Consider the following 27831-nt stretch of genomic DNA (forward strand, 5'->3'; position numbering starts at 1 on the left):
CTCTCTGAGATCTAGAAAGTTCTATCTCGGACGAGACGTGAACGTGGAAAGATGTGATAAACAACATAAATTGGAATTACATGTCTATCATCAAATCTCCCATACTGCTGTTCTGTTACACGAATATCAACCAGGTTCGTTAATTGTACCGACATAAGCTAATCATAGATTATATTAATGAAAACAGTAAAATTTGCGAGTAAGAAATTTTCTGAGAATTTGTATTTCCATAGTATATGATTATTGGCTGTAATTGATCACAAGTATTATATAATTTGTATTAGATATGGTTGTGCTCTTTGTAATGTGTTCTTTCTTGTTTAGGCAACGGTTTACATCTCAATATATGATTGGTGGCCAACTGGCTTAGTTCTTTAACAGAAAGTACGTGTAAGATCTGTCTCACACATCAGGGAGTAAGGGAGGGGACAATGGATCGAATATTCAATCTTTAGGAGTCTCAGACTTTGGGGACTGGCTTAAAGGGAATGTGCAAGAATTTAGCAGTTTCTGACTGAGTTTGGGGACTTGCGCAAGAAATGCCGTTACTCGCTATGTTAGTTTTGAATATATATAGTTTTGCAGACAGAGAGTAGTTCAAATATAAATACACGGCCCCCCTCCCATACTATATTTCACTCCCTTCATCCCCACCTCCTTTTTAAAAGTAGACAAGAAAGGGAAATGGAGAAGGGAGGTGGGGGAAATAAACAGGATAAAAAGGGGCAGGAAGGCGTGCGGGTCGTATACTTGCCCATCCAGCTACACGCCTGCCTGCCCCTTTTTTCTGTGTTCACATCTCTTTTCTCTTTCCCTGTCATCTGAAGAGATCCAGGGAGATATTTCTAGTAATTAATTACAGAATGGTTATGTCAGTCTGTAATACTGGTAATCTTATTTTCAAATGATTGCTTTTTTTCTTTGAACTTTTTTCTTAGTTTATGGTTTTCTTGATTTAATCAACAATCACTTTACAATTTCCACCATATTTTCGGGATTATTCTGGTTTTCATGGCCTTTCTTCAAAAACTCTTAAATTGAATTAATTGCCCATTGTCCCCTCCCTTACTCCCTGCTCACACATATTGAATACGCTATGTTTTTTTGCAGTAACGAAACAGAAATAGAATAGATAGATAAATAGAATAGATAGATAGATAGAATAGATATTATCAGAGCAGAAAGTTTTTCGTCAATTGCTAATATTAATATAATTCATTGGTCAGGTTCCTACAGTAGGAGGCGAGAGAATGGGGTAAAGGGGGTGGATGGGGGTTTATTGTTATATTAACCAGCTTGAAGACACATTTTATTAGCGCATGCTCGAATCCCTCACATTTTATATATCAATTATCTTAACTTAAAGGGACTGTGAACGTAAATTTTTCTCATCTTAATATCAAATCTTAACATTATCTCATTCATAATAACTCACAGATAGAGCAAAACGCGCTTTTGTTTGCTTAAAAAACGGCTTTTTCCGACGATTTTTATAAGGTACGGGGAAAGGAAGAAATTTTCCGTATTATATAAAATGTGCATTAAATTGCTTTTTTCTCCCATTATAGCTAAAATTAAACTTTTTCACATAGTTCTAGATTTTTCCTAACAGTTAAGCTGACTGTTAACATAATCCTTGCTTTAATCCAATGTATAGTTACTTAGAAATTGATAAAATAAGCAATATTTTTTTATTGAAAACCAAATACAATAACAAAGCCAGAAACAGGTTTTTTATTAGTATCCAATTAACTTTAAATGGCCCATCTCTCGCCCACCTTTAATTGCAAATTTGTAAATAATAAAGACGCAATATTTATTTATAAACAGTCTGATAAAAGTGTAAACTAATTCTCCAAAGTGGGTTATTCATTGTTCAACACAATAAAAAAGGATATTATTATTTTATATAACCTATGAGATTCAACCCTTTGTAGACAGTGAGGTATTTTTTGTCAATAATACGAAATTAAAATATGTCTTTATTACCTAATTACTACGTTATAAAAAAACGAATTGGCAATTTTATAGCATAAAACAAATCCTTAACAGTAAGTAAATTGTTTCAACTATATATGACAAGTTAAATATCCCTACAAACATTATAAGAAACAAAAACGTTCAGATTTTCCCTGTTTTTTTCTTTTTCCCTCTCAAAATACCATAAAATCATGGCATTATTTCTGGATATTTTTGTGAATAGGACATTTTTGGTTGATCAGTGTAGTGAAATGTGCTTAGTAAATGTTAAGATTTGATAATCAGATGAGAAATTTTTACGTTCACACTCCCTTTAATATCTTAATAGTTTATAGGTAAATTTCTGATATTTCCGTAAATCTATGTGTTAAGTGATAAGTATTATATACAAAAATGGAGGTTTTTAGGGTCGACAAATCCAAAAATGGATTCATATTTTATGTAGATTTAACCATTTTGTAGCTGAGAAGAATTTTTTTGAAAAATCACAAAACCTTACAAAAATAGCATCACTATTATTGAAAATTACATTAAAATTCTAGCAGCTAAGTCCCTTAAGGCCTCTAAGGACAATGAAATATGCGGCGGGGAAAGTAGACTTTTCCCTTTTAGTTTTTAAACTTAACTTGTACTTCTAAGAAGCTTTACTGAAAAGAAGAACCATATTGGTTTAGCGGTTAGTAAGATTCTTCGCTACTGAAAAAAGCTTATTAATTTTGTGTATTAGGATTTTATTTTGCTAACGAAACAAGTCCATTAATTTTTAGATGTTTACTTTATCTTATTTTGCAGTTTGTTATATTTTAATTTTTCTTTTAAATTTATTGACAGCCATCATACTAATGTAATATTGATCATAGTTATTTAAAGATAAATAATAAATATATATAAATGTATGCAATTCTTGCTTTTATTAGAGTATCTGTATTTAAGAAAATCAAAGGCTAATAAATTTTCAACCACTAAATATTTTGAAATCGGATCAAAAATTGTTCAAATCCGTCGCGACTTGCACTTTAAGCAATCCATAGCTGCCTGCCAGACGATGCGCAAGTAACATAACTGCAAAGCTGGATAATTCTTAATAAACTGCAGCATTTTACAGTAATCTGCTTCTATTCATTTTGAAACAAACAGCAGTAAGAATCTTAGAAACTCTTACTGTGTTAATCCAATTTAATTTCTCTTTTCTGAAAAATTAATTTTCTTTTATCCCCTTAAAAGGACTCTCCACAGAAAAATCAACTTTGGATTTTTAAAAATCTAACCTGAAACTATTATTCTCTGTTCAATTTTAGACATTTTTTGTTTTTGTGGCATCGCAATCGAAGCCCTTTGAAAATTTTGTCCGCCGCCTATTTGTACTGCCGCTATAAAAATATATACTACACTTTCCTCCACTCAATATGTGTTCGCCGCTAAAGAACATTTGCTCCATTGCAACCGGCCGCTCTACGATTTATCCTCTTCCTTGACTGGACAATCCTGCCGCCTCCATTTTGTGTTCGCCTCCGCCAAATATAACCATCTTTTGCCGCAGTTGCCGCATTCATCGCCCTTCTCCGCCGCTACTCCGCTATACATTGCGTACGTAGCTATACACAACACCCCCAGCCTCCATTTAATTTCTGAACAAGGGAGAGGGGAGCATGTATTAAAAAGCGACGTACAGCGGAGTAGCGGCGGAGAAGGGCGATGAATGCGGCAACGGCGGCAAAAATAGAAGCTAAAATTCACTAAAGCAGCACAAATTAAATGGCGGGAGGATTCACTTAAAGGAGGTAAAAAATTTCAAAGGGCTTCGATCGCGATGCCACAAAAACAAAAAATGCCTAAAATTGAACAGAGAATAATAATTTCAGGTTAGATTTTCAAAAATCTAAAGTTGATTTTTCTGTGGAGAGTCCTTTTAAGGGCTTTTACAACAATTACAGTCAAATGTCCCCCTCCCTTTCCTTGATAATAGTTATTTCTCGCATCGTATTATAAATGGCTTTCCGCGGATATAGAATGTACAATTTTAAGATTAAAACCAGATTTTTTAGACCCGAGGTGCTGAAGGCACCGGCTAAAAAAACTGGTTTTAATCTTATGATTGTACATTTTTATATTCGTAGAAAGCTGGATATAATACGATGCTAGACATTGTTTTATTTGTATGGATGAGAACCGGTTCTTATCCACTGGATTCGAATGAATACGAGAATAGTTATTTCTTTCATCGTATTATAAACCGCTTTCCGCGGATATAGAATGTACAATTATAGATTAAAACCAGTTTTTTTAGCCGGTGCCTTCGGCACCTCTGGTCCAAAAAAAACTGGTTTTTTAGCCGGTGCCTTCGGCACCTCTGGTCTAAAAAAACTGGTTTTAATCTTATGATTGTACATTTTTATATTCATAGAAAGCTGGATATAATACGATGCTAGACATAGTTTTTTTTGTATGGATGAGAACCGGTTCTTATCCACCAGATTCGAATGAATATGAGAAATATAATTAAACTTCCTTCTGAAATATCTTGAATATCTTGAAATATCTTGAATATCTTGAAATATCTTGTTTTTCTTATACACGATGACAGATAAACTTAGGTTCCAATTTTGTATAGTTTATATTTTGTACATATGAACTTTTCACCAGTTTTACAATTAATATTAAGTTTTGTTTACTACAATATACAAAGTATAGTTTCTTCGGCTTCTGGGGAGGGCGGGAAAGGTGGGGAAAGTAGCCTAAAACTACCATAGGAAATTTACAAAGCTTCCTGAGAAAGTATAATTAATTTGGACTAATTTAGTCATAAAATCTTACTACTTTTTATTACAGGACAGCTTTTGAAGTGATCTGTTTGCCCCAGGAATACGGTATAGCCAACACATGAAATAAATCTAAAATGATAATTGGGGGGGGGGGGGTGCAGGTAAAAATGTTGTCAATTCTACTATGTGTTACCCCACAACGACAGCTAAAAATCACGGATTAGTTTAAAATTAATTTCGTTGTTGGTATAAGCTGCATTTGCCCTCGTACTTTTGATACTTGCCTTCATTCTAAGACTACTGGGTAAATGGTACGTAAAAATATGTTGTTGTTGTTGTTGCTATTGCATGATCGAGTTTTTGGCTAAAATTCAAAAAGTCAAGAATGAAAATAATAGCATGAACGAAAATATAGGATAGACATGCATAGATTGGTATAAGTAATTCTTGATAACAATCATAATGTTCTCGTAACAACCCTGTCCATTCCCTAACATAATTAGTTAGAGTAGGGGGAATGACTTGGCCCAAAACAGGCGCAACTCATTACCATGTACAGCTAGGACTTCTCAGAAAAAGGTCGTGCAATAAAAGGGCTGGTTGTCTGATGGGTGTTGATACCCTAGGCGATTGAACGCGTTACATTACAATTTAAAATGCACAGTTTGTTCAAGGTGAAGTGGAGAGGAATTGTACCCGAAGCGCCACCACGCCCCTAGAGTCAATATTCAATAGGGGGAAGCTTTATCTTTAAATTTTAATAAATTTTACTAGATTTCCTCACTCAATTCTAGGAGTGCAGTCGTTAGTAGTAGATATAATATTTATTTAAATCATACTTCCAAACGACCAATGTACTTTACTTGTAGAGTAGCTCCGCTTAATTTTTCTGGTACTAATTTTAAATTGGCTTCCGGCCCCTAGCCACAAATGTACAGTGATAGTACATGAAACTTAAAAAAAAAAAACTTCATTTAGATTTCAAATAAGCCCTTTTTTTATAAGATAAAATCTATGTTTATGTCTTTTTATAAGCTTTTATTCATTTTATAATTTTTACATTTGGGATCGATAGTCGCCTATTTATTTCAAAATAAAGAGGGATGGGGGGGGGGGGGGATTCTGTAATCGACTAGTCACTGAGAGAAACCACCTTTATGTCGATAACATATCAGACTTGTATTTTATGTCGTTTATTCTGCTTCAAAATTGCATGTCGTCATTATGGTTACTGTACGAACAGGTGGGGGATATGTTAAGACATCATATTATGTTAATGGAGAATTGAATTATTTTTTTTTAATTTCCTTTTTACACTTTTAAAAAGTTTAATGCATTTAAGATAGATTTGTTTAAAAATGATATGTTGCTTGAAGAAGGATGGATGGTTGCCCCCAACACCCAAGGCGTGCAAAGAAGGTGTTTCCACCACTGTCAAAATTAAAATATTTACCCCTCTACACCCATCTTTACCTTCCTTGACAAATATCTATACCCCCTTGATACACCCTAAAAAAACTTACATCTACCTACACCACCCTGGATTTTGGTTTAAAGGGGGATGTAAAACAAGGATGACAACATCCATGAGTAGCGAAGCACAATAATTATCTATAAGAATTTAAAGATTAGTTATCAAAAACATGTATATTGGGGAAAAATCACAAAACCTTTTCAACATTTGTTTTTTTAATTTTTTAATACTTATATATCATTACTATGACTAACAGACTGACGGTCAAAGTAAATTACATACTGGATGCTCAAAACAACGGGAAATTAAATTTAGATATTTTTAACTAAAAAAATTTTGAAATCGGACCATAAACACCAAAGATATGAGGAAAAGTGTGAAAAATATAAAAATAGCCAAAAAGGCAGTCTGACCGCCATTGATGTTTTCTTCAAAAGACAGAAAATTTATTTTTGATATCTATAACTGAAAAAATTTTGGAAATCGGACCATAAACACCAAAGGTATGGATACAAATGTGAAAAATACAAAAATAGCCTAAAACCTGCTTAAAGGCAGTCTGACCGTCATAGTTGTTTTCTTGAAATGACAGGAAATTTTATTTTGATATCTAATACTGAAAAATTTTTGGAAATTGGACCATAAGCACCAAAGATATGGAGAAAAATGTGAGAAATACAAAAATAGTCTAAAACATATAAAAAGCGGTCCGATCGCCGTTAATGTTTTATAGTTAATTAGGCTCCTTAATAACGGGAATGTTGTCAAAAAATTTCAGCCTTTTATCTTCTATAGGAGCCGAGAAAATCACGTTTCCCCCAAACTAAGACAGACGGACATACGGACATACGGACAGACGGACATTTCAAATTATAAAGTAGCTTCGCTACTAAAAATCGTTAGCTATTTTCGAATTCGTTTCTCGAGCCCAGGTAGCGAAACCCTGAACACGCCTGCACTGGTTGCCCCCATAGGAGAACCATATCAGTCTAGCGTTTAGCAAGATCTTAAAGTACAGACAGACTTTTACTTTTATACACAAGGATTACTCAACGTAAAACTTTACGTTATAATTAGACAATATTGCATTTTATAAAATTGACTGAAGATTTTCATTATTATTATTGAACAATTCCTTACTGTTTTTTTAATCTAAATTGATAAAACCATCCCAAGATATTAATCTTAAACCAAGCCTAAAACCATCACGGTATCTATGTGAAGTTTACCTAAAATAGAGAATTCAATCAGTTCAGTAGTTATTAGGATCTTAAGCTTCAGACAAAAAAAAACTTACTTTTTTATACTGGGTTATATGTTGTCCATAATTGTCTGTTTATATTTCTTACAGTATACGTACTCAGAGTTCGTAGTGTACGTGAACCTATCTTTCTCACTATCTAACTTCCAATGCGGAATTTGAGTAAAAAAAAACTCAAAGGTTCGCGTTTCTAATCAAAGACGCTATTAAATACTTTTTTGGTCGGGGGTAGGGGGTTTGGCAAAGGAGAACACGTTTTTAATGGTTCTTGTAAAATGAAAAAGAGCATTTTTTGGAGGGGGGGAGGATTCATGGGTTATTACTAAGTAAAATAAAGTAGTAAGTTTATGTTTGATATGGTTGGGCATTAAAATTTTGCAAAAGGATCATTCTGGAATTTTTTATTTGGCTTTACTGATTTTGGGCTATTTAACTAATAGGAAGGGTAAAGGGAGGGAGGTTAACCCATATTTAGAAAATCCCCGCCTCTCAAAAAGAAATAAAAATATCATAGATTATCTACTCAAGTAAACACTAGTATTGTTAAAGTCCACATTGTAACCTGTATTTGCGTTTTACTAAAAAATACATAGAAAAATTTAATTCTCATGAAATTCAGTTGAGTATTTTATTTACAAAGTGAAACACACCTAAAAAAAAAATTCTCCATAATTTTTATAAAACATAAAAGTACATTTATCAAGTGAAATTATGATTATATCTATCTTCTTGTTAATATTCACTCTTCTACTATTTTTAGGTATTTTTTTAATAACAAAGCTACTCTATAAGTAATGTTGTAAGTATGTCCTTCCTTATGTCTGTAATTTCTGTTTTTATTCGGTTTTCTCTAATGTACACTATAGCTGTATGTATAGTTATAACCATGTTAAGGAGAACCTGATCAGTTCAGAGGTTAGGGAGATCCTTTGGTACAGACAGACAGACACACAAACAAACACACATCCTGATACTTTATTTATAAGTAGCGGCTTCGCCTGATTTTTTTTTGTAGGGTGTTGGTATCCTTATATCTTCCCAGGACCTATGAGAAGCTACTCTGTAAAGGAGAACCATATTGGTTCAGTGGTTAAAAAGATCCTTCGGTACACACAGACACAGAGAGAAGGATTTGAAACGCAGCTACTTTATAGTCAGCTTTAAGTTGAATCAAATATTCAATTTTTACATTTTTCTATCAAAAATCTTCGATTAAAAAACACACACAGCTTAGTTAAAGAATTCCACACTTTAAAAAATATTGATTACTGATTAAATGTAATTCTTTTATTAAGCATTATACATTGAGAAGTTACGAGCATGGAAGAACCCTCCCCCTGGGCCTCATATACATCCTATTATAGGTAGGTGGATAAATAAATAAATAGATAAATATATAGATAGATAGATAAACAGGCAGACAAAAATGCCCAGTTCATTAAAAACTTTTAGAGGTCGACCGATTTATGCTGTAGGTCAACCTAAACAAGTACAACTAACAAATGCCTTTATAAAATCGGTCAAACTAAAGCTTCTTTAGGTCGACCTAAAATTTCCAGAGGTCGACCTATGTCTTTTGTGAACTAGGCTAAAGAAAGTTATATAGATAGAAGAACCCATTTGATACAGGAGTTATTGAGAAATGTATATACAGACAGACTCATTGTTAAGGAGAGTCATATCAATAGTTACGAATATTGGCAAAAATCTATGAATGTTAAAGGCTGCTAGCTGCCAAACGGCTGAACGTACAGATCATGCCCGCACACTGTTTTAAGCGGCATAAGAAGGCCTACAAATAATCTGGAATAGCCATAAATCAATAATGCATAATTATCTCGCAGTGCAGAAAAATACGTGAAAAAGGCCTATTTTACGCGTTTTTTCTTCAGTGAAGCTTTCCCTGTGCATCATTGGATCTTGGTTACTTCAGATTATTTGTAGGCCTTCTTATACCGCTTACAATGGTGTGCGGGTATGATCTGTACGCTCAACCGTTTGGCAGCTAGCAGTCTTCAAAGTTCATTGATTTTTGGCAATATTCGTTACCAGCAATATTTTACCATGAACTGCAGTAGATCCTAAATGTCTTTTCGGATGTGATTATCGCATATCCCTGACAAAATTCTGTGCACGCCACTGAGACAGAAAACACTTTTAAATTATACTAAACATTATCAGGAAGCATACCTACCATGGCAAAATTGGATCCTGTTCCCTATAAAGCTTTCCATACACTCAGGTTAGTATTCTTACACAGGGAGGGAGGGGACATTCAGCTGTTTATTGCACTAGTCCCAAAAGTTTTATAATAATGTGAATTTTTGAAGATAAGTGTATTACATTTTAGTTGGCTTTTCTATTTGGATTTGGCACGTTCATACATTTAGTGACAGTTAGCTTTTAAAGTCATGATAGAAATGTCATAACATTTTAAGTTATTCTTATTCAATACCATTCTGTTCAAAGTTTACATTCGATTTTCGTCACATATGTAGTTGAAAATAATATGAAGTATCTTTTTAAAAACAAATTTAATGTTTATATTTATTCGATTTGGTCTTTTGTTGAGCTTTGCTTTTATGCCTGCTGTCGTACTTTTATAATGTAATGAATCTTGTATAAAACTGTTAGTAAGGTGTATGGTGGACTGTGTCGGCTAGCCGTGGCAAGTACAAATATGCTTCTTATAACTGACATGGAAGGTAACTTTTTTTGTAGAAAAGCTATTCTATAATTTTTATTGTGTCTGTTAATAAGTTTTACATATTGTTAGTAGCACTCTATTATTTATTTTTTCTTTACGTCCACCAGTCAGTCCGTAACGCTAAGGGGGAAATATGATTTCCTTAGATAATTTTCAAGATAGACAGCTGAAATTTTCAGTTATGATTCCCATGACCTGTGCTTTTAGTAAAATATACTAATAATGGATCACTTTTACTTATAATAATGCGTACAGCCCTTGACTACAAGGGGCCTGTCACAGGTTGATGTATATAAAACTAGTTAAGTACTTTCTTGTCATTAGTATGGCCCTATAGAACTCTAAAACATAGGTCTCCAGGGGGATTGTCTGTCTGCCTGCAATACTTTGCTTATCCTAGACAAATGCCTGTGTGTCGTAAAGAAATAAGTTATCTGTTTGTCTGTCTGTCCACAAAAATGGTATGTGTCCCCTCCATCCCTGACTATAGATAGCGTTGCGTGCACAGGGTATTGTAGGGGAGTGTGAAAATGGATGAAAAAGGGTAAGGTAGGCCTAATTTCAATTTCAATGGGGGCGATGACAAGCCCCTACACCATCCTCCAAAACGCTTATGATTGCAACCTACACATAAACTTTACATCAATATGACAATTACAACAAGCATAAACATTCACGATAAAAGCCATCCCTAACGGACAGACAGACGTACAAACCAAACATAAATGTATGAAACAGTCTGGATTATTGTATTTTTAGAAATTAAGAAAGCTATGAATAATCAAGAATTGGACGACAGGTTTGAATTTTAAAGTCAAATTTTTTAAGGTTTTTATATAAATAAGGATGATATTGACAACATGTTGAAAACGCTAAATTTCTTTGGTTTTTTTTCATCATTATTAAAATTTTTAGGCTTTCAGCACCAACAACAAATTTGGTATTATTCAAGAAAAATGCTAACCGTGGATCTTTCTCATTCTTGTTCAAAAATAATTTCCCCCAGGATGACTTGGGAGCACAGGTGCGTAGCGGCTAGATTCAGGGATATTAAGGGATAAGACAATGGACGATAGATTTATGTAAACTATGAATCAAAAATCCCCTTTATTTAGATTAAAATTATTTGTGGAAAGGTTTAGACAGACACTGCTAGTTTGTATAACCCAATCAGGCGGAAGTTTTTTTTAAGAAGGGAAAGGCCTATCCATATTCTTTTATTATCCAGCCGTTTGCGAGATCTATAATATAATCAATACTCTTAATAGGATAGGATTGTCGAAGAACAAAATAGAAGTTTTTCGTTTAAATACGGCTTTCATGAAAAAAAAATAAGACGGACTGACATACTTGACAGACTTTTGGTGAATAGTTGCTTCGCTAATATAATTTATGCATATTATGCTGTAATCTAAATACAAAACATTTTTGTATATGTTACACTATTTACATAACTAGAAAACATTAGTTTGTTTGTACTTTCTAAATTAATTTTTTGCCTCAATAACATTTGTATAAGGGCTAAGCCCTTCTACATCATGCGCAAGTCCGTCTGTCCGCTTTCATAACCATCTTTTATGTTTAATTATTCCTAGTTCATAAGCAATTTTACAAATACGACCCAAAAATGAATTTTAATTCACAAACACATTTGAACATATTTAATTAGAAAGCGTCTTTTACCTTTGAAGTTTTGCTTTAGTTGTATATATAATATTTATTTAACAATTTATTAAAAGCAAAGCTTTTCTATGCTTTGGGGTATTTTGTGACACAATAAAAACTGTCCCGAATTTGTATTAATTTTGAGGAACACGACTCCAGTGACGTCATATTTTTCTTTCCCGAAAAAGGGAAGGGGGGAAGAAAATCTCTTCAAAAGAGATGGGGAAAAACCCCTTTTCTCCCATCTCTTTTTTCTTCCCCCCTTCCCTTTTTTTTCTTTCCCCCTTCTCTTTTTCGGGAAAGAAAAATATGATGTAACTGGAGTCGTGTTCCTTAAAATTAATACAAATTTGGGACAGTTTTTATTGTGTCGTATTTTGTTTGTTAAGTCCTAACCTGTAGGTATGCCTATTTAACAATAGACATTGAATACTATTCCATTTCTTCAATAAATTATATTTTTCATCTGGCCTGTTTCACTTTTATAACGATAAGGTTGTTTTTTACATAACCTGTAATTTGAACATTTTGAACCCTGTACTGTTGACAAGGCTAAGTGAGAGAAAATTTGAGCTTTGATATTGATATTGATTGATGTTCATGATGCAATGTGTTTTTTAGTAGCGAAGCTTCTTTATAAGTATTGTTTTTTTTTCTGTCAGTTTGTCTTTCCCTTGGAAACTCTTTTAACTTAGTAGCTAAACCATGATAGTGTTTTTGTTGGCCTAGCACAGGAGGAACCCCTCCTCCCTTATTTTGAAATAATTTGAAAATAAGGGGATGGTATTTTCATGTTTGTTTTATAGGTTAGGTTATAGGTAACTCCGCAGGGTTACAGGGTAAGCATAGTAGGGGACATTACTAACCTAGCATAGTAAGGCAAAACTACTCTAGCTCCTTATGTTCAATTTATATGAAAATAAGATTGCTGGTTGTGTCTCCTTGCCAAAAAGCAATAACTATTTTAGTGGCGAGAATTGCGAAGATTTACGCTGAAATCTTTGAAAGATCTTGGATATGGAAAGTCAGCTTCAGAGGAAGCAATCTTACATGAAGCTACCCTCATTGTTGAAGAAATTGCCAGGGTAATAGTAAATAAAAGTATCAGGATTTTTGTCTGTATGTGTTTAGCCAAAGACTAACCACTGAATCAATGTGTATCATCTTTACAGTAGAGATTCCCACAGGTCTAGGGAAGACTGTTTTAGGGTAGGGAACCTCCACCAAAACAAGGTAATCAACCCCTAGAAATAAATATAAGAAATGCAAAAATTTCTATTTTTTTTATAGAAATAGTTATTTTTTGTTTATTTCATAGACTAAAACATTTGTTAACCCTTTTAAAACTATTTTGCAAATCTTTTGTAATTTCAGGTATTTTCATTTTATATATTATTTTAGAAAACAGATAAAAATAATGGAACCGTGAGTTTAGGTAATTTTTAATTTTTCACTTGTTCACATTATTAACTCAAATTAGCTATTTCCCTTGTAATTTAAAATACTGTGTAGCCCTCATTTTTGTTAAAGATATGATTTGAGATTCCCTTTTATAGAAAAAATTCAACTGTGCGACTCTGTGATAGTTTTTAATCTATTTTAAATACCACTTTATAGAAGGAAATATATTCAACCTCCGATGTAGTGTGGAATCTAATTCAAAATTCCACTTTATTGGAAATATATTCAACCTCCAATGTAGTGTGGAATCTAATTCAAAATTCCACTTTATAGGAGATATATTCAACCTCCAATGTAGTGTGGTTTCTAATTCAAAATTCCACTTTATAGGAAATATATTCAACCTCCGATGTAGTGTGGAATCTAATTTAAAATTCCACTTTATAGGAAATATATTCAACCTCTGATGTAGTGTGGAATCTAAATCAAAATTGCACTTTATAGGAAATATATTCAACCTCCAATGTAGTGTGGAATCTAATTCAAAATTCCACTTTATGGGAAATATATTCAACCTCCAATGTAGTGTGGAATCTATTTCAAAATTCCACTTTATAGGAAATATATTCAACCTCCAATGTAGTGTGGAATCTAATTCAAAATTCCACTTTATAGGAAATATATTCAACCTCCAATGTAGTGTGGAATCTAATTCAAAATTCCACTTTATAGGAAATATATTCAACTGTGCAGCTCTGAATGTAGTTTGGAACCTAATTGCAGGAAGAAAATTTGATTATCATGATGCTGACATGGCAAAACTTATTGGTGAGTGATCCTGAGGGATAAGAAAATTGGCGATAAATTGGCAACCTTTCTATTGGGTCATTGAAAATCAACCAATGGTGTCGCTTATATCAATACAGCCAAGTAGCAAAAAATAATTTACAAGCAGACGAAAGAGGTCTTTGAAAAAGGTAGGGAGGTAGTTGTCTGTATATACATCTATACTATAGATCTGTTACCCCTTCTATAGATTACAATTTTTGAAAGTAAACAACCAACAGACAACCAACCCTTGATTGACCATCATTTAATTTAAATAAATGGTTCTCTTATAAATCTAGAAAAGTATATAAAACCAAATCTCGTATTATAACCATTTTAGATGCCGTAAATTCCTTCATGGTAATTGGAAAAGATGTTATTGGAAAACCCCTTGGTTCTATGCCTTGGCTGAGGTAAGGGTTTTGTTTTACTTTTGGCTGAGCCCATATGTCGGAAAGACAAAAATGTCCGGTGCTTTTCCTCAATCTTTCTGTTAAGCTTTGAAACAACCTCCACCTTTTTACAAATAAATTGAAAGTAAGGCAAATGCTCAAAAATATATTTTTTTGATTAAACAATAAACATTGGTATAATGATTAAAAATTTAATTCAAGGGAAAGGAATGTTGCGGGAAAAAAATTCATAAAAGTGTGTGTTTAAATTTTTATCGTTCTACTGTTTACTATTACACTACTACTGTTTTTAACTTGAAACACACAACCTTTACGGATTTTACCCGCAACCTTCCTTTCCCTTTATTTAATTGAAAGTTCATATTAATATATTTTTTTATAAACTAGAAGGACAACACCCCTAAGTAGCAGAGTACAAAAAATCTTGGATTGACAAACAGACTTAGTGAATTATGTATCAAATGTTCAGTGGTCATAAAAAGACAATAAGAAAAAGATGGATGCTAAACGGTTTTTTCTTTACCAAAAAGAATCAACAATCTATCCTTAATAGGAGCACAGAAAATCAAAAATATGTGAAAATAAAATACTAATTGTCCATTCATCTATTAACATCTAATTTTGGTGTTATCCCTCTCTATAATGTGGAATGTGGATCCAACAAAATTCAGATGTCTAGCTTTAATATCAGCTGAGTAGCTTCGCTACTACTATAGGAACACTATTTTTTAATATTTTAGAGTTTTGTATTAGCCTAAAAATTAAATGACTCTTAAATTTAGGTTTGTACCTCCATTTAGAAACAAAATGGCACAACTTGATAAAGATTTAGAAGCTTTTCGGGTAAGTTTTATTTCTAAATGAAGTAATAAGCATTACTTACTTGCATTTAACTCTTCTTTACCTGCATTTAACTCCCCTTACTTTCCCTTTATATTGCCCTTAACTTCCTTATTACTTACGACTTACTTTCTTTTAACTCCCCCTTCACTTCTGGTAAGCTTCTCTTGTATTTTTGTGTGAGTTCTTGTGGCATGGTGGTGAGTCAATCTACAACATAGATCTGTAAAAATGCTAGATAATAATGCCAAGTTTTAATACTCATTTATTACTATCTTATCAGCAGGCTAACACCCCAAGCAATAGGTTGTTTGGCTAGGGAATATTATAAATCGTCTTGATGATCAATTCCAATATTGGTTCACATTTTGGTTCGTAATAGCAGTTACTATTTTAGTCATCTATAAATAGGTAAAAAAAATACATAAGCTTTGGTTATTGTGTGTAATTTTCGTTCTATGATAATAAATCTATTGTTGACTTTAATATTTAAATTCTTAAGAAATTCATACGGGAGAGTATTGAAGAAAGAAAGACATTACGAGAAAAAGAGTCTTCTTGTTTTATAGGTAAAACTTTTTTATTTGTTCGATCCTACGTTTTTTCACAATTAGTTTAAGCTAACCAATGCCAGAACGATTTTATACATTTTGGAGTTAATACTCACTCACTAGTTAATACTGAATTACTTTTTTGTCTGCTAAACCATAGGACAATGTGAAGAGATAAAATCAATCTTATTAGACGTTCACTCAAAGCCCAAAAATAATCGACTTAAAGGGACTGTGAACGTAAATTTTTCTCATCTTAATATCAAATCTTAACATTATCTCATTCATAATATCTCACAGATAGAGCAAAACGCGCTTTTGTTTGCTTAAAAAACGGCTTTTTCCGACGATTTTCATAAGGTACAGGGAAAGGAAGGAATTTTCCGTATTATATAAAATGTGCATTAAAGTGCTTTTTTCTCCCATTACAGCTAAAATTAAACTTTTTCAAATAGTTCTTCATTTTTCCTAACGGTTAAGCTGACTTTTAACATAATTCTTGCTTTAAACCAATTTATAGTTACTTAGAAATTGATAAAATAAGCAATATTTTTTGTTGAAAACCAAATACAATAACAAAGCTAGAATCAGGTTTTTTTATTAGTATCCAATTATCTTTAGATGGCCCATCTCTCGCCCACCTTTAATTACAAATTTGTAAATGATAAAGACGCAATATTTCTTTATAAACAGTCTGATAAAAGTGTAAACTAATTTTAAAAAGTGGGTTATTTATTGTCCAACACAATAAAAAAGGATATTATTATTTTAAATAACCTATGAGATTCAACCCTTTGTAGACAGTGAGGTATTTTTTTGTCAATAATACGAATTTAAAATAGGTGTTTATTACCTAATTACTACGTTATAAAAAAACTAATTGGCAATTATATATCATAAAATAAATCCTTAACAGTAAGTAAATTGTTTAAACTATATATGACAAGTTAAATATCCCTACAAACATTGTAAGAAACAAAAACGTTCAGATTTTCCCTGTTTTTTCCTTTTTCCCTCCCAAAATACCATAAAATCAAGGCATTATTCCTGGATATTTTTGTTAATAGGACGTTTTTGGTTGATCAGTGTAGTGAAATGTGCTTAGAAAATGTTAAGATTTGATAATCAGATGAGAAATTTTTACGTTCACACTCCCTTTAAAAGTGTATTAAACTGTATATAAGACATTTGCGAATATATTGATACCATTAATTTGCCTCTTAGATAGAAAAAAGTATGTGTTGTAATATTTTTCTCTTGCTTCAAATCAAATTTCAAATTTGAGTCACCAAAAATGCTAAACTAATTTTTGCTCTAGAAGAATAAATTTTTGGAGTTAGAAAGTGCTTAATACCTCATTTTAATCGCCTGGCATTGCTTTATAATATACAGGTAATGACTTGGTTTTTTATGGAACAGCTGACTAAAAAATCGAGGTTTTGTGATAAACCCACTTTTGTTGTTGCTCCATAAATGATATTTTTTCCCCCAATTTTTTTGGCTGTAAAGAAGCTTTATATATTCATATAACATCCACCTAAATTTGACTTTTGGTATTTTATTTATAACATCACCAGAGGGAATTGAATTTTGGAAAAAAAATATCAATTTATATTTTACACTGCTATGCATTGTTCTTGTTCTTGTTTCTAAAAAAAATTATATTATTAAAAAGAGAATTATTTAACGCTTCTAACATAACATCATAACATATTAACACAATTATTGAATCGGTCTGTATTATTAAGCTGGCAACCCTTAAAACAGCTGCATTTCATTATCCTATTATATAAAGTAGTAATCTTTTTTGTCTTCAGCTTAAGATTTGACAATTACAGTACCTATTGAGTTCTGTGTTTTATGGATGCTTCTTATAGGACCCTGGATAGTTTTGGAATTTAAAAAAAAATATCAATTTATAATTTACACTGCTATGCATTGTTCTTGTTCTTGTTTCTAAAAAATATTTTTATAATTAAAAAGAGAATTATTTAATGCTTCTATAGGTATGTTAATCATTTTTCTTGTCTAAATATAACTATAATTTTAGCATTTTTTAAACATCATTATATTCAAGTTATTGTAATTTTTAAATAAAATATCAATATCAAGAACTATTGGAACAATTTTTACCATGCAAAACAAGGTGTTATAAAGTGTAGGATCCCTCACAATATCTATCTGTCTGTCTATAATGCATTACACATGTAATGCTAATAGAGAGGATGCTATAAGAGTGCTCTTATAATGTGAACTTCTCATAATTGAATGGGCTTCCTGAAACCAGAGACCATAAAGTTGGCCTAGTCAAGGGGGAGTGTAGGAGTATCCAGGGGGAGGTGCTTGTAAAAGGGTAATTTTTTTAGGGATGGGGGTAATCACCCCCCTTAATAAATCATGGGGGGTATAAACCCAGCCTTTTAAATTTTTTTTAATAGGAGTAAAGAAAATCCTTAAAACTTACAAATCTAGGAATCAAACTAGCACCCCAACCAATAATTGGTTCCATGCCAAATGTAGGAGTGGAAAAACATTGGAGGGACAAATGCATGAGTCCCAAACGTCAGAGTGGAACAAACGCAGGAGTGGGACAAACGTTGGAGTGGACAAACGCAGGATTTTTGGGACAAACGTCGGAGTGGACAAACACAGGAGTCCCAAACTTTTTTTTCAATTTAGAATTTTTTTTATACAAACACAGCCCCCCCTACCTTCGTCCCGTTACTTTTCTTAGTTAGGTTAGGTTAGGATATAGGCTAGGGGGCCGAGCGCTGCAGCCATAGTCATTATTTTGTAGACAGGGGTATAAAAAATTTCAAAATTGTAATATTATTAAAATAGTAGACACTCCTAGGTTTTATTTAAGCAATGTCCACTCCAATGTTTTCCACTCCAACGTTTGTCCACCTTGATGTTTGTCCACTCTGACGTTTGTCCCATTCTTACGTTTGTCCACTCTGATGTTTGGGACTCCTGCATTTGTCCACTCCGACATTTGGAACTCCTATGTTTGAGGTAGAACCCCAATAAGTAAATCTCAATAAAACTTGATAAAATTAAGCAAAATATCAAAGTATTCAATCCCTGAATTTCAACCATCTATCTTGAATAGGAGTAGAGAAAATCATGAAAACTTGAAATATAGGAATCGATATAGCCCACCCCAGTTTTTTGGCAAATCCTAATGAAACTTGATGAAAATATGGAGTATTGATAGAGAGAGAGAATATTCAATCCATGAAAATTTCAGCCTTCTATCTTTTATAGAAGCCGAGAAAATCTCGTTTTCCCCTTTCTGTCTCAGACAGACAGACATACCAATGGACAGACATACAGATGAATGGACAGACAATGGACGGACAAATATTTTGAATTATAGAGTAGCTTCACTACTAAAAAACTAAATAGGATAATTGTTGTACACAAATTGATTTCAGTATGTTTTAAATGAGATTACATAATCAAGGACATCCAAGCTTATTGATTTGGGGGGAAGGGGGGGGGGAGAAATTGAAATATCTAAATTTGAGCATCTCCATGTTCATTTTGTGGGGTAATCTTTATATAATAGAGGCAAGGACGTCAAAGCTTTATATATTTTTTTTTGGGGGGGGGGGAGAGGGGAAGATTAAAATTAAAAATTTGAAAATTATGGGGTTGCCCCAAATTAATTTATACCCCTTAACCGCCTAACCCCCCCCCCCACTGGGACATCCCTTTACATAAAGTAATGATTATAAAGTTGCTAAGTACCTTACTTCTACAAAAATCATCTTCCAACATTTAAGATTAATTCTAACACGCCTGAATTAACAAAAAGAGCTAACCATAGCGTGGATATACACATCCTAATTGTAAAAATGTTTTGCTTTTTAAAATTGTAAATCAATTATTCAGGAATTGTTTGTTTACTAGCAGCTGCGCTCCAAGCATCTAGGAGCTCTGTAACTAAAGGAGTAAGGAAATTAGTAAAATAGCCTTATACTTTACCGAAATCTTAAGCTACAGACAAAAAAGCTTTATATAATATGTATTAATTTGTAAAACTGCAAATGATAAAATATGACCTATTTTTTTCTCTTTAAAGATTCTCTTTAAACACCTCCCCCTTTTTATATAAAGATGCTAATTCCCCTCCCAACCCCAAGAGGATATAAGCAGTAAAAAACCACGCAGGGGGCACAATTTTCTAACACTTCTTTCTTATTTAGTCTTTTAAAAGGATTCAAAATGCATTGACATATATATATTTTTTTTTCACTCTTATTTTATACATCTTAATTGGAACTGATGATCTATTTTTATAGAGAAACATTGTATTCCATCAATAAAAAGTTAAAAAATTAAGTGTGTTTATACATATAATAATTACTATATATAATAGGATAATGAAATGCAGCTGTTTTAAGGGTTGCCAGCTTAATAATACAGACCGATTCAATAGTTGTGTTAATATGTTAAGATGTCTAACTTTAAAATGGTGTAATTATAGTTATATTTAGCCTAGAAAAATGATAAACATACCTATAGAAGCGTATAGAAACAAGAACAATGCATAGCAATGTAAAATATAAATTGATATTTTTTTCCTAAATTCAATTCCCTCTGGTGATGTTATAAATAAAATACCAAAAGTCAAATTTAGGTGGATGTTATATGAATATATAAAGCTTCTTTACAGCCAAAAAAATTGGGAAAAAAAATATCATTTATGGAGCAACAACAAAAGTGGGTTTATCACAAAACCTCGATTTTTTAGTCAGCTGTTCTATAAACAACCAAGTCATTACCTGTATATTATAAAGCAATGCCAGGCAATTAAAATGAGGTATTAAGCACTTTCTAACTCCAAAAATTTGTTCTTCTAGAGCAAAAATTAGTTTAGCATTTTTGGTGACTCAAATTTGAAATTTGATTTGAAGCCAGAGAAAAATATTAAAAACACATACTTTTTTCTATCTAAGAGGCAAATTAATGGTATCAATATATTCGCAAATGTCTTATATACAGTTTAATACACTTTTAAAGGGAGTGTGAACGTAAAAATTTCTCATCTGATTATCAAATCTTAACATTTTCTAAGCACATTTCACTACACTGATCAACCAAAAACGTCCTATTAACAAAAATATCCAGGAATAATGCCTTGATTTTATGGTATTTTGGGAGGGAAAAAGGAAAAAACAGGGAAAATCTGAACGTTTTTGTTTCTTATAATGTTTGTGAACGTCTAATAAGATTGATTTTATCTCTGAATTGGTACTAGGGGGGGCCCATCATTCATCTATACTCATAAGTTTATTCACTATTTTTTAATCAGGGAGGGAGGGTGGGGATATTGGACTGCAAAATTCACTGGTACCTTAAAATTTATAGCCACGTATTCTTACGTAGGATACTTTTATTGAAATTTAATATTTAGCTCTAAACCAGCACCGTCCAAAATTCAATTCATCATCATTGGGGATGTTTATAAATTTATCCTTTATTGTCTTATCCCTTAAGATCTGTGGAATATTTGCAGATATGTTTCTGGCCCAGGCTGGTCAGGATACCACTGGTCTGTACACGGAGGAACAGCTTGTCTATCTGTGTATTGATCTCTTCCTGGGTGGCTCTGAAACTACCAGTAAAAGTCAACAGGTATAAGAATTTTGTTTTGAAAGGTATTTACTTTATACTTTTTCCATGAATTCAAAACTTTTAAAGACTTTATCGTCAATTATAAAGCTAATTTTCATAGGTTTATTTTCTCTGTCTGACAGTATTTCCTGCCGTTCTATGCAGTAATCAAATATCTATCTTCAAAAGATGTATGTTTGTCAGTCGATTTTTGCATATCTTGGCCAATTTTATCAGATTAAAATATTTGTTTGATTAAAAGGTTCCAAAATAAAATTTAGACGTTCTATGCAGGAATTAAATCTGCCAAAGTAGAAGTATGTATGGGAGACTATAGAAATACAAAGGGATAGTTCCACGAAGTGCATTTAAAGAGTTAAGGTACTTGGAGTAGTGAACTTTTATATGCCTTAGTAGAATATATTAGGCATTGGATAGATATGATTATATGTAAAAGAATTTTTAACTTTGACCTGACCAAACTTTTTTTATTTGACAATATCTAAAAAAGTTAAAGTGATTTGCCACATAAATTACATGAGAATTGTTTTTTTTCCCAATATGTATAGCCAAAACACCAGTATTAAAGAATGAATTGCCACATAATTCACAAGAGTTATAAAAAAATTGAACAGGGGTTCCCCTTGTGGCATGTTTTCTAAAGATACTTAAAAAACATAAAAAATAACGTCTGGTTCTTCACGTGACAGGTTTTCTATAGATTTTTTTAAAAAAATAAAGAAAACAGTCTGGTTTACTTACTTAAAAAAAAATAAAAAAACTTCTGTTTTAAAAAAACTGTCCCATGAAGAACCGGACGTTATTTTTTATGTTTTTAAAAACCTGTCCCATGAAGAACCAGACGTTATTTTTTATGTTTTTAATTAAAGAAACTTGCCTAAAGGGGATCCCTGTTAAATTTTTTTATAACTCTTGTGAATTATATGGCAATTAATTCTTTTATACTTGTGTTATGGGTATACATATTAGAAAACAATAGACCATTCTCATGTAATTTGTGTGGCAAATCACTTGTAACTTTTAGATATTGTCAAATAAAAAAAGTTTTGTCAGGTCAAAGTTAAAAATTCTTTTTCATTTAATTATATCTATCCAATGCCTAATGTATTCTACTAAGACATATAAAAGTTCACTACTCCAAGTAACTTAACTCTTTAAATGCACTTCGCGGAACTATCCCTTTACAAATTTTTGTTAGAATTAGATTTTAAATTTTTCATTTAAAATATGCCTATATTCATGAAAAGAAATCTTGTTTTATCTTGCATATATATTATTTACTAAGTATTATTTGCGATAACTTTTATTTGATAGATTCTTCCAATTTTTAACATTTACAAAACAGCCTGCTTTATTACTTCAAGATCCATGTCAGGTCTATATAGGAAATAAATGTCTATAAATGAGCTCAAGTTTTCCAAGGAATAAATGTTTAAAACTTATAGTGCTCCAATAATCCATAATAAACTCTCATTGGCCAGAACTAATGAGACCCATTATTTTACTTTATCAAAAATAAATTCATTTGTTTTGTTTCATATTGCTATTTACATTATATTGAAGTACTTAATTTCTAATCATAAAAAAAGAAAATTTAGATTTTAAATACAGTAAATTTAAGAAAACTCTGTTTTAAAAGAATTTAATTGTGGCGACACTTCCTTTAGTGTGTTCAAACTAAAATTTAAATCATATTAACCCTTTGGTGATGGTAATGTGAAAAAAAATATAATTGAAAAAATCTTTTTAAAATCATTTTTTTGATAGTAATGGCGGGGGAGGAAAATTGATTTATTGAGAAATAGATAAATAGATATGTACTCATAGAAAACTAGCCAATAGTGAGATAGTTATATCGAGCCAACTCTAGTATATATATATACATACATAATTTCCTTGATGCGCCATCTATGGTTTGTATTTGATTGCCTTATTGGTGCTCCATCTATGTTTAGTATATGATTGCCTTGATGATGCGTCACCCAGATGTCCAAGCCAAGATCCATGCTGAACTTGATTCTGTTGCTAATGGAAGAACTTACATTGATCTTAATGACAAGGTAGGTTTAATAAATTCATAACCCTAAATGGTGAAACGGACATTTAAAGTTATGAAGCAGTTTCGCCAAAAAGGGGTGTTAAAAATCCTGGTCTTTATAATATGATCTTTCATAAACATGAGATAGACACTAAGTTTTAATACAAAATCTATATGTTTTTAAATAAATGTTATAGGTTAACCTTCCTTACACTGAGGCAGCTATTTATGAAGCTTGGAGGCTTTGGCCTGTAGCCCCTCTAGGACCACCCAGAGTTGGTAAGATCATTTCAATTCTATAACAACTCCAATTTAGATTTTGAATTCAAGCAATAAACTTTGCATTTAGTTGACAAATGCCGTTGCAATTTGTCAAAACCTTTCCTGGATGCCCTAAGGTGGTAAGGAGGGAGATTTGTAGGAAGTTGGAATTCTTCCTGTGGAATTCTACTTATCAAGGAACTGTAATCATGCTGTCCCTATTCGTTGCTTCTCATTTATATATTAGTATGCCATTAATTAGAGTGGCTTTACCTGGAACAACTAGGTATAGCCATAGCTTAAGGCTACTTTGATGTCAAAATATGAGAATAAAGTAGCTTCCACGAAAATTGTGGGTCAACTTGTAATGTCATAACATCATGTGCGTAAATCCTAACAATCTAAGATTTTTACTATACTACGGTTTTTTTATGTTTTTTTTTGTCTGAAGCTAAAAATCTCTGAAAAAGTTGAAATCTGCAGTACTTTTCATTGAAGCTGTATAAATCTCTTGGGAAGGTTTTAGGCTATTTTCCACGCCATTCCCTAGAGGCTAGAACAAATCAATGAATGATGTACCAAGACTATATTAATGTTTCTATATTATAATTTAGCATACAAGGATGTACAGATTGGCGGGTACACAGTTCCGAAGGGTACAGCTGTGTTGTATAGCACCCATACACTTCATATGGATGACAAGTATTTCAAAGATCCGGAATTGTATATACCAGAAAGGTAAATTACCCTTATACATGAGAGAGGGGACATCTTATAGTTAATTTTACTGGTACCTAAAGTGTTATGTCCAAACTTTGGGTACTTTTTATTACACTATGATTGGTTAATTACAAACTGATAGTGTCCAAACTTTTTAACTAAAAATTTTAGCTTACAAAAAGGGGTTATTTTGTTTATCATCATTGGGGATGTAATGTAATTTAATTTTGATAATTGTTTAAAATTTGCTTTTTTGTGTAGTAAAAGCACCCTCAAAGTATTATTTTTTTCCAGAGGTGAATTCTCTTGTGAGGGTGATGGTTGTAGCCTCCTTGAATTTATAAGTACCTTTATATCAAGGAGATTAATGTCGGTCCACAGCAGTTAGCGAGATCTGAAGCTACAGGCAGACAGACTTACAGGCATCCTGTTACTTTTATATTCACTAAAATTGATTATTCCTTCCACAGGTTGATTGTGGATGGCAAATATGAGCAGCATGAAAGGATTTTACCGTTTGGAATTGGTAGGCGCAAGTAAGTAAATATTTTCAAAACTTGAGCTTTTCTATAAATAGTTAAGGTTTAAACCTCCGTCTATACATAACAGTTAGCTCTTTTCGTTAATATAGGCTTGCAATAATTGTCCTATCGATTTCAAACTTTGGAAAATAATTTCTGTAACAGTTAGATACGATTTTAAAAGCATGGCAACTCTATAGTTATCAGAAAGTCCATGTGTCCAAAAAGGGTCAATAATTTATGCAAAGCATAAATACAATCAAGTCCTAAAAATGCAAGTATGTCCTGAAACAGAATGCTGTATATTACGGCTGCGGCTGATTATGAGTTATGTTAGATGAGGGTGCAGCTGTAGCTGATAGTGGCTGAGGGTGGATAATTCTCCAGCTTCTAAAACGTTTTTTGGTGGCTGTAGCTGCTGAAACCTGTAATTTAGCAACAAGCCACTCTATTCTTATTTTGTCTGTCAGTTTATTTGATAATCTGTCAGTATGTAATTATAAATGTTGATGATTGTCATTTCTAAGGGAGAAATATGATTTTCTCAGCTGCTGTATGAGATCCTAAAATTTCTTGCTAATATTCTTCTGACTTATTCCTGTTTAAGGTGTCTTGGAGAGTCTCTGGCCAAGATGGAAAGCTTTCTCTTCTTTACAAACATTATGCTCAACTATAGCTTCAAAACAGTAAGTATATATTTTTTAAAGCGAAGCTTTTCTATAATTAGGGTCGGTCCGTCCGTCCGTCCGTCCGTCCGTCCGTCACAGATAGCTTTTTTCGTTAATTTAGACATGTTAGAATTGTCCAATCGATTTCAAATTTTGCATAGTGATTCCTTTAGTAGTTAGGTACGATTTAGAAAGCGTAGCAACTCTATAATCATTACCAAAATGTCCGTACGTCCATTTTAAACATGTTGATTTTTTTACTTTTTTAAATAGCTTTTTTCGTTAATTTAGGCATGTTAGAATTGTCCTATCGATTTCAAATTTTGCATGGTGGTTCCTGTAATAGTTAGGTACGAGTTAGAAAGCGTAGCAACTCTTTAATCATTACCAGAATGTCCGTACGTCCATTTTAAACATGTTGAATTTTTTTACATTTTTAACAACAAATTTGTATGTGACCTAATTATCCGATTGGTCTGATTTTTGGTATACTGATTCCTGGGACAACAAAGTACAATATTATAAGCGAAGCAACTCTAAAATCAAGTCCTAAAAATGTAAGTATGTCCATAATCATTATCCTGTATAAAGCAGTTTTTCAACAAATTTACTTACAATTTTGCTTTGACTCTTAAACATTCGCATTCTGATTATTCAGTTCTGACATTATACACGTGTTAATGTCCGTTTGTCCTACCGTTTCAGAGCTTCGCTTTTATGCATGTTGTCATCCTTGTTTTAATTGTATTTAGCATCGAGGCTACTTTATTAGTTTTTGCCTCTCCGTAATGTCCATTTACTTTATCCCGTAAGAGATAGGACAATTAAAGATAAATTGATGTACAACTCCAATTATAATAAATAAAATCCCTCTTTAATTGATTATATTTAAAGAGACAAGTTTGGATACTTTGTTTGTACAACCCAATTAAGATTTGCCAAAAATCCCTAAAGTTTTTAAGCCAGCTAATGAAAGAACGTCTTCATTAAACAATTTAATATGCAGTCCAATGTTAACCCTCCCTCCCTGTTTTTGTATATTTTATATTTGTAGGTGAATGGTTCACTGCCAGATCTAGGTCCCGAAGCTGGGTTTACCAACGGACCCTACCCGTACAAAGTTCATATTACTAAAAGATAAATTGTTATGAAATATTTTACATAATGTACATTCTTAGTATGTTCAGAAGTGAGTCTACTTTATAATTCACTTTGTCTCACCGTCCTTCCGTAACGCCGCGCTAAGAGAAAATTCGATTTTCTCAGCTGGTATTAAAAATAGACTACTGATTTTTATTTGAAGATACCTCTTGCAAAAGAGCATCCAGTATATGACTCACTTTATTCGTGGGACTGTTGGTCATGCTGTAAAAGACATATATATTTTATGTAAAAAGGTTGTGTGATTTTTTTATTTTTCACTATATCTGTTCTTATGACCACTGAATTCTATCACTGAGTTTGTCTATCTATAATTTTTTCTTTGCTCTGCTTCTCATGGATGTTGTCATTATTGTTTCTGAATATATAATGTTAACATTTATTTTTTTATATCTGCGAAGCTTATAAAAACATATTTTTAATTGAAAATACAATTTTCTAGGTTATATTGGGCCCATAAGGTTATTTTTTTCTCTATGATTGGGCCATATTATTCTCGCCATAAATAAAGAGTCGCTCATTCCAATATCAACCTACCTTATTAAGCATTGACAAATCAAAGTCCACAAAGTTGTTAAGCCAATGAATATGAAAACTTTTTTTTATAAAACTTTGATGTATAGTGTAATAAACAGTGTAATTTAAAATACAAAAAATTAGGTTAATCAAACCTCTTGGGACAAAGACCCTAGAGGCTAGGGGCGAAACCGCTAGTATTATATAAAATACATAAGGTTTTTTTGTCTGTAGCGATGGATCTCACTAGGGGCTGGACCGATATGGTTCTCCTTTATAATTTAACTTCTCATGGGTCAAGTAAAGGTTTATAATTATTGCCCCTAGAAAAAATGCAACAATAGGATCCCTCATCCGTTGCCCTAGAGGATTTTAGGGGAGTAGTATTTCTATAATTGACAATTAAATGCTGCACAGATTG

The 27831-nt window shown here is 32.3% G+C and overlaps 1 protein-coding gene across 1 annotated transcript; it reads left to right on the forward strand.

Annotated features, from left to right (window-relative positions):
* LOC145334514 (methyl farnesoate epoxidase-like) lies at nucleotides 1-27337 on the forward strand. Its single transcript, XM_080179974.1, has 19 exons — nucleotides 1-134; nucleotides 8773-8841; nucleotides 9659-9719; nucleotides 10112-10182; nucleotides 10944-10983; nucleotides 11100-11208; nucleotides 12818-12934; nucleotides 13251-13284; nucleotides 13983-14078; nucleotides 14419-14491; nucleotides 15274-15334; nucleotides 15834-15900; nucleotides 21407-21525; nucleotides 23481-23585; nucleotides 23761-23842; nucleotides 24439-24562; nucleotides 25015-25080; nucleotides 25673-25751; nucleotides 26788-27337. The coding sequence occupies exons 3-19, from the start codon at nucleotides 9673-9675 to the stop codon at nucleotides 26872-26874; spliced, it is 1377 nt and encodes a 458-aa protein (XP_080036100.1). The 5' UTR covers nucleotides 1-134; nucleotides 8773-8841; nucleotides 9659-9672; the 3' UTR covers nucleotides 26875-27337.
* The last annotated feature ends 494 nt before the right edge of the window (nucleotides 27338-27831 follow it).

This window comes from Acartia tonsa, chromosome 12 (genome assembly GCF_053477335.1).
Source record: "Acartia tonsa isolate MP-2025a chromosome 12, ASM5347733v1, whole genome shotgun sequence".
NCBI classification, from domain to species: Eukaryota; Metazoa; Arthropoda; class Copepoda; order Calanoida; family Acartiidae; genus Acartia; species Acartia tonsa.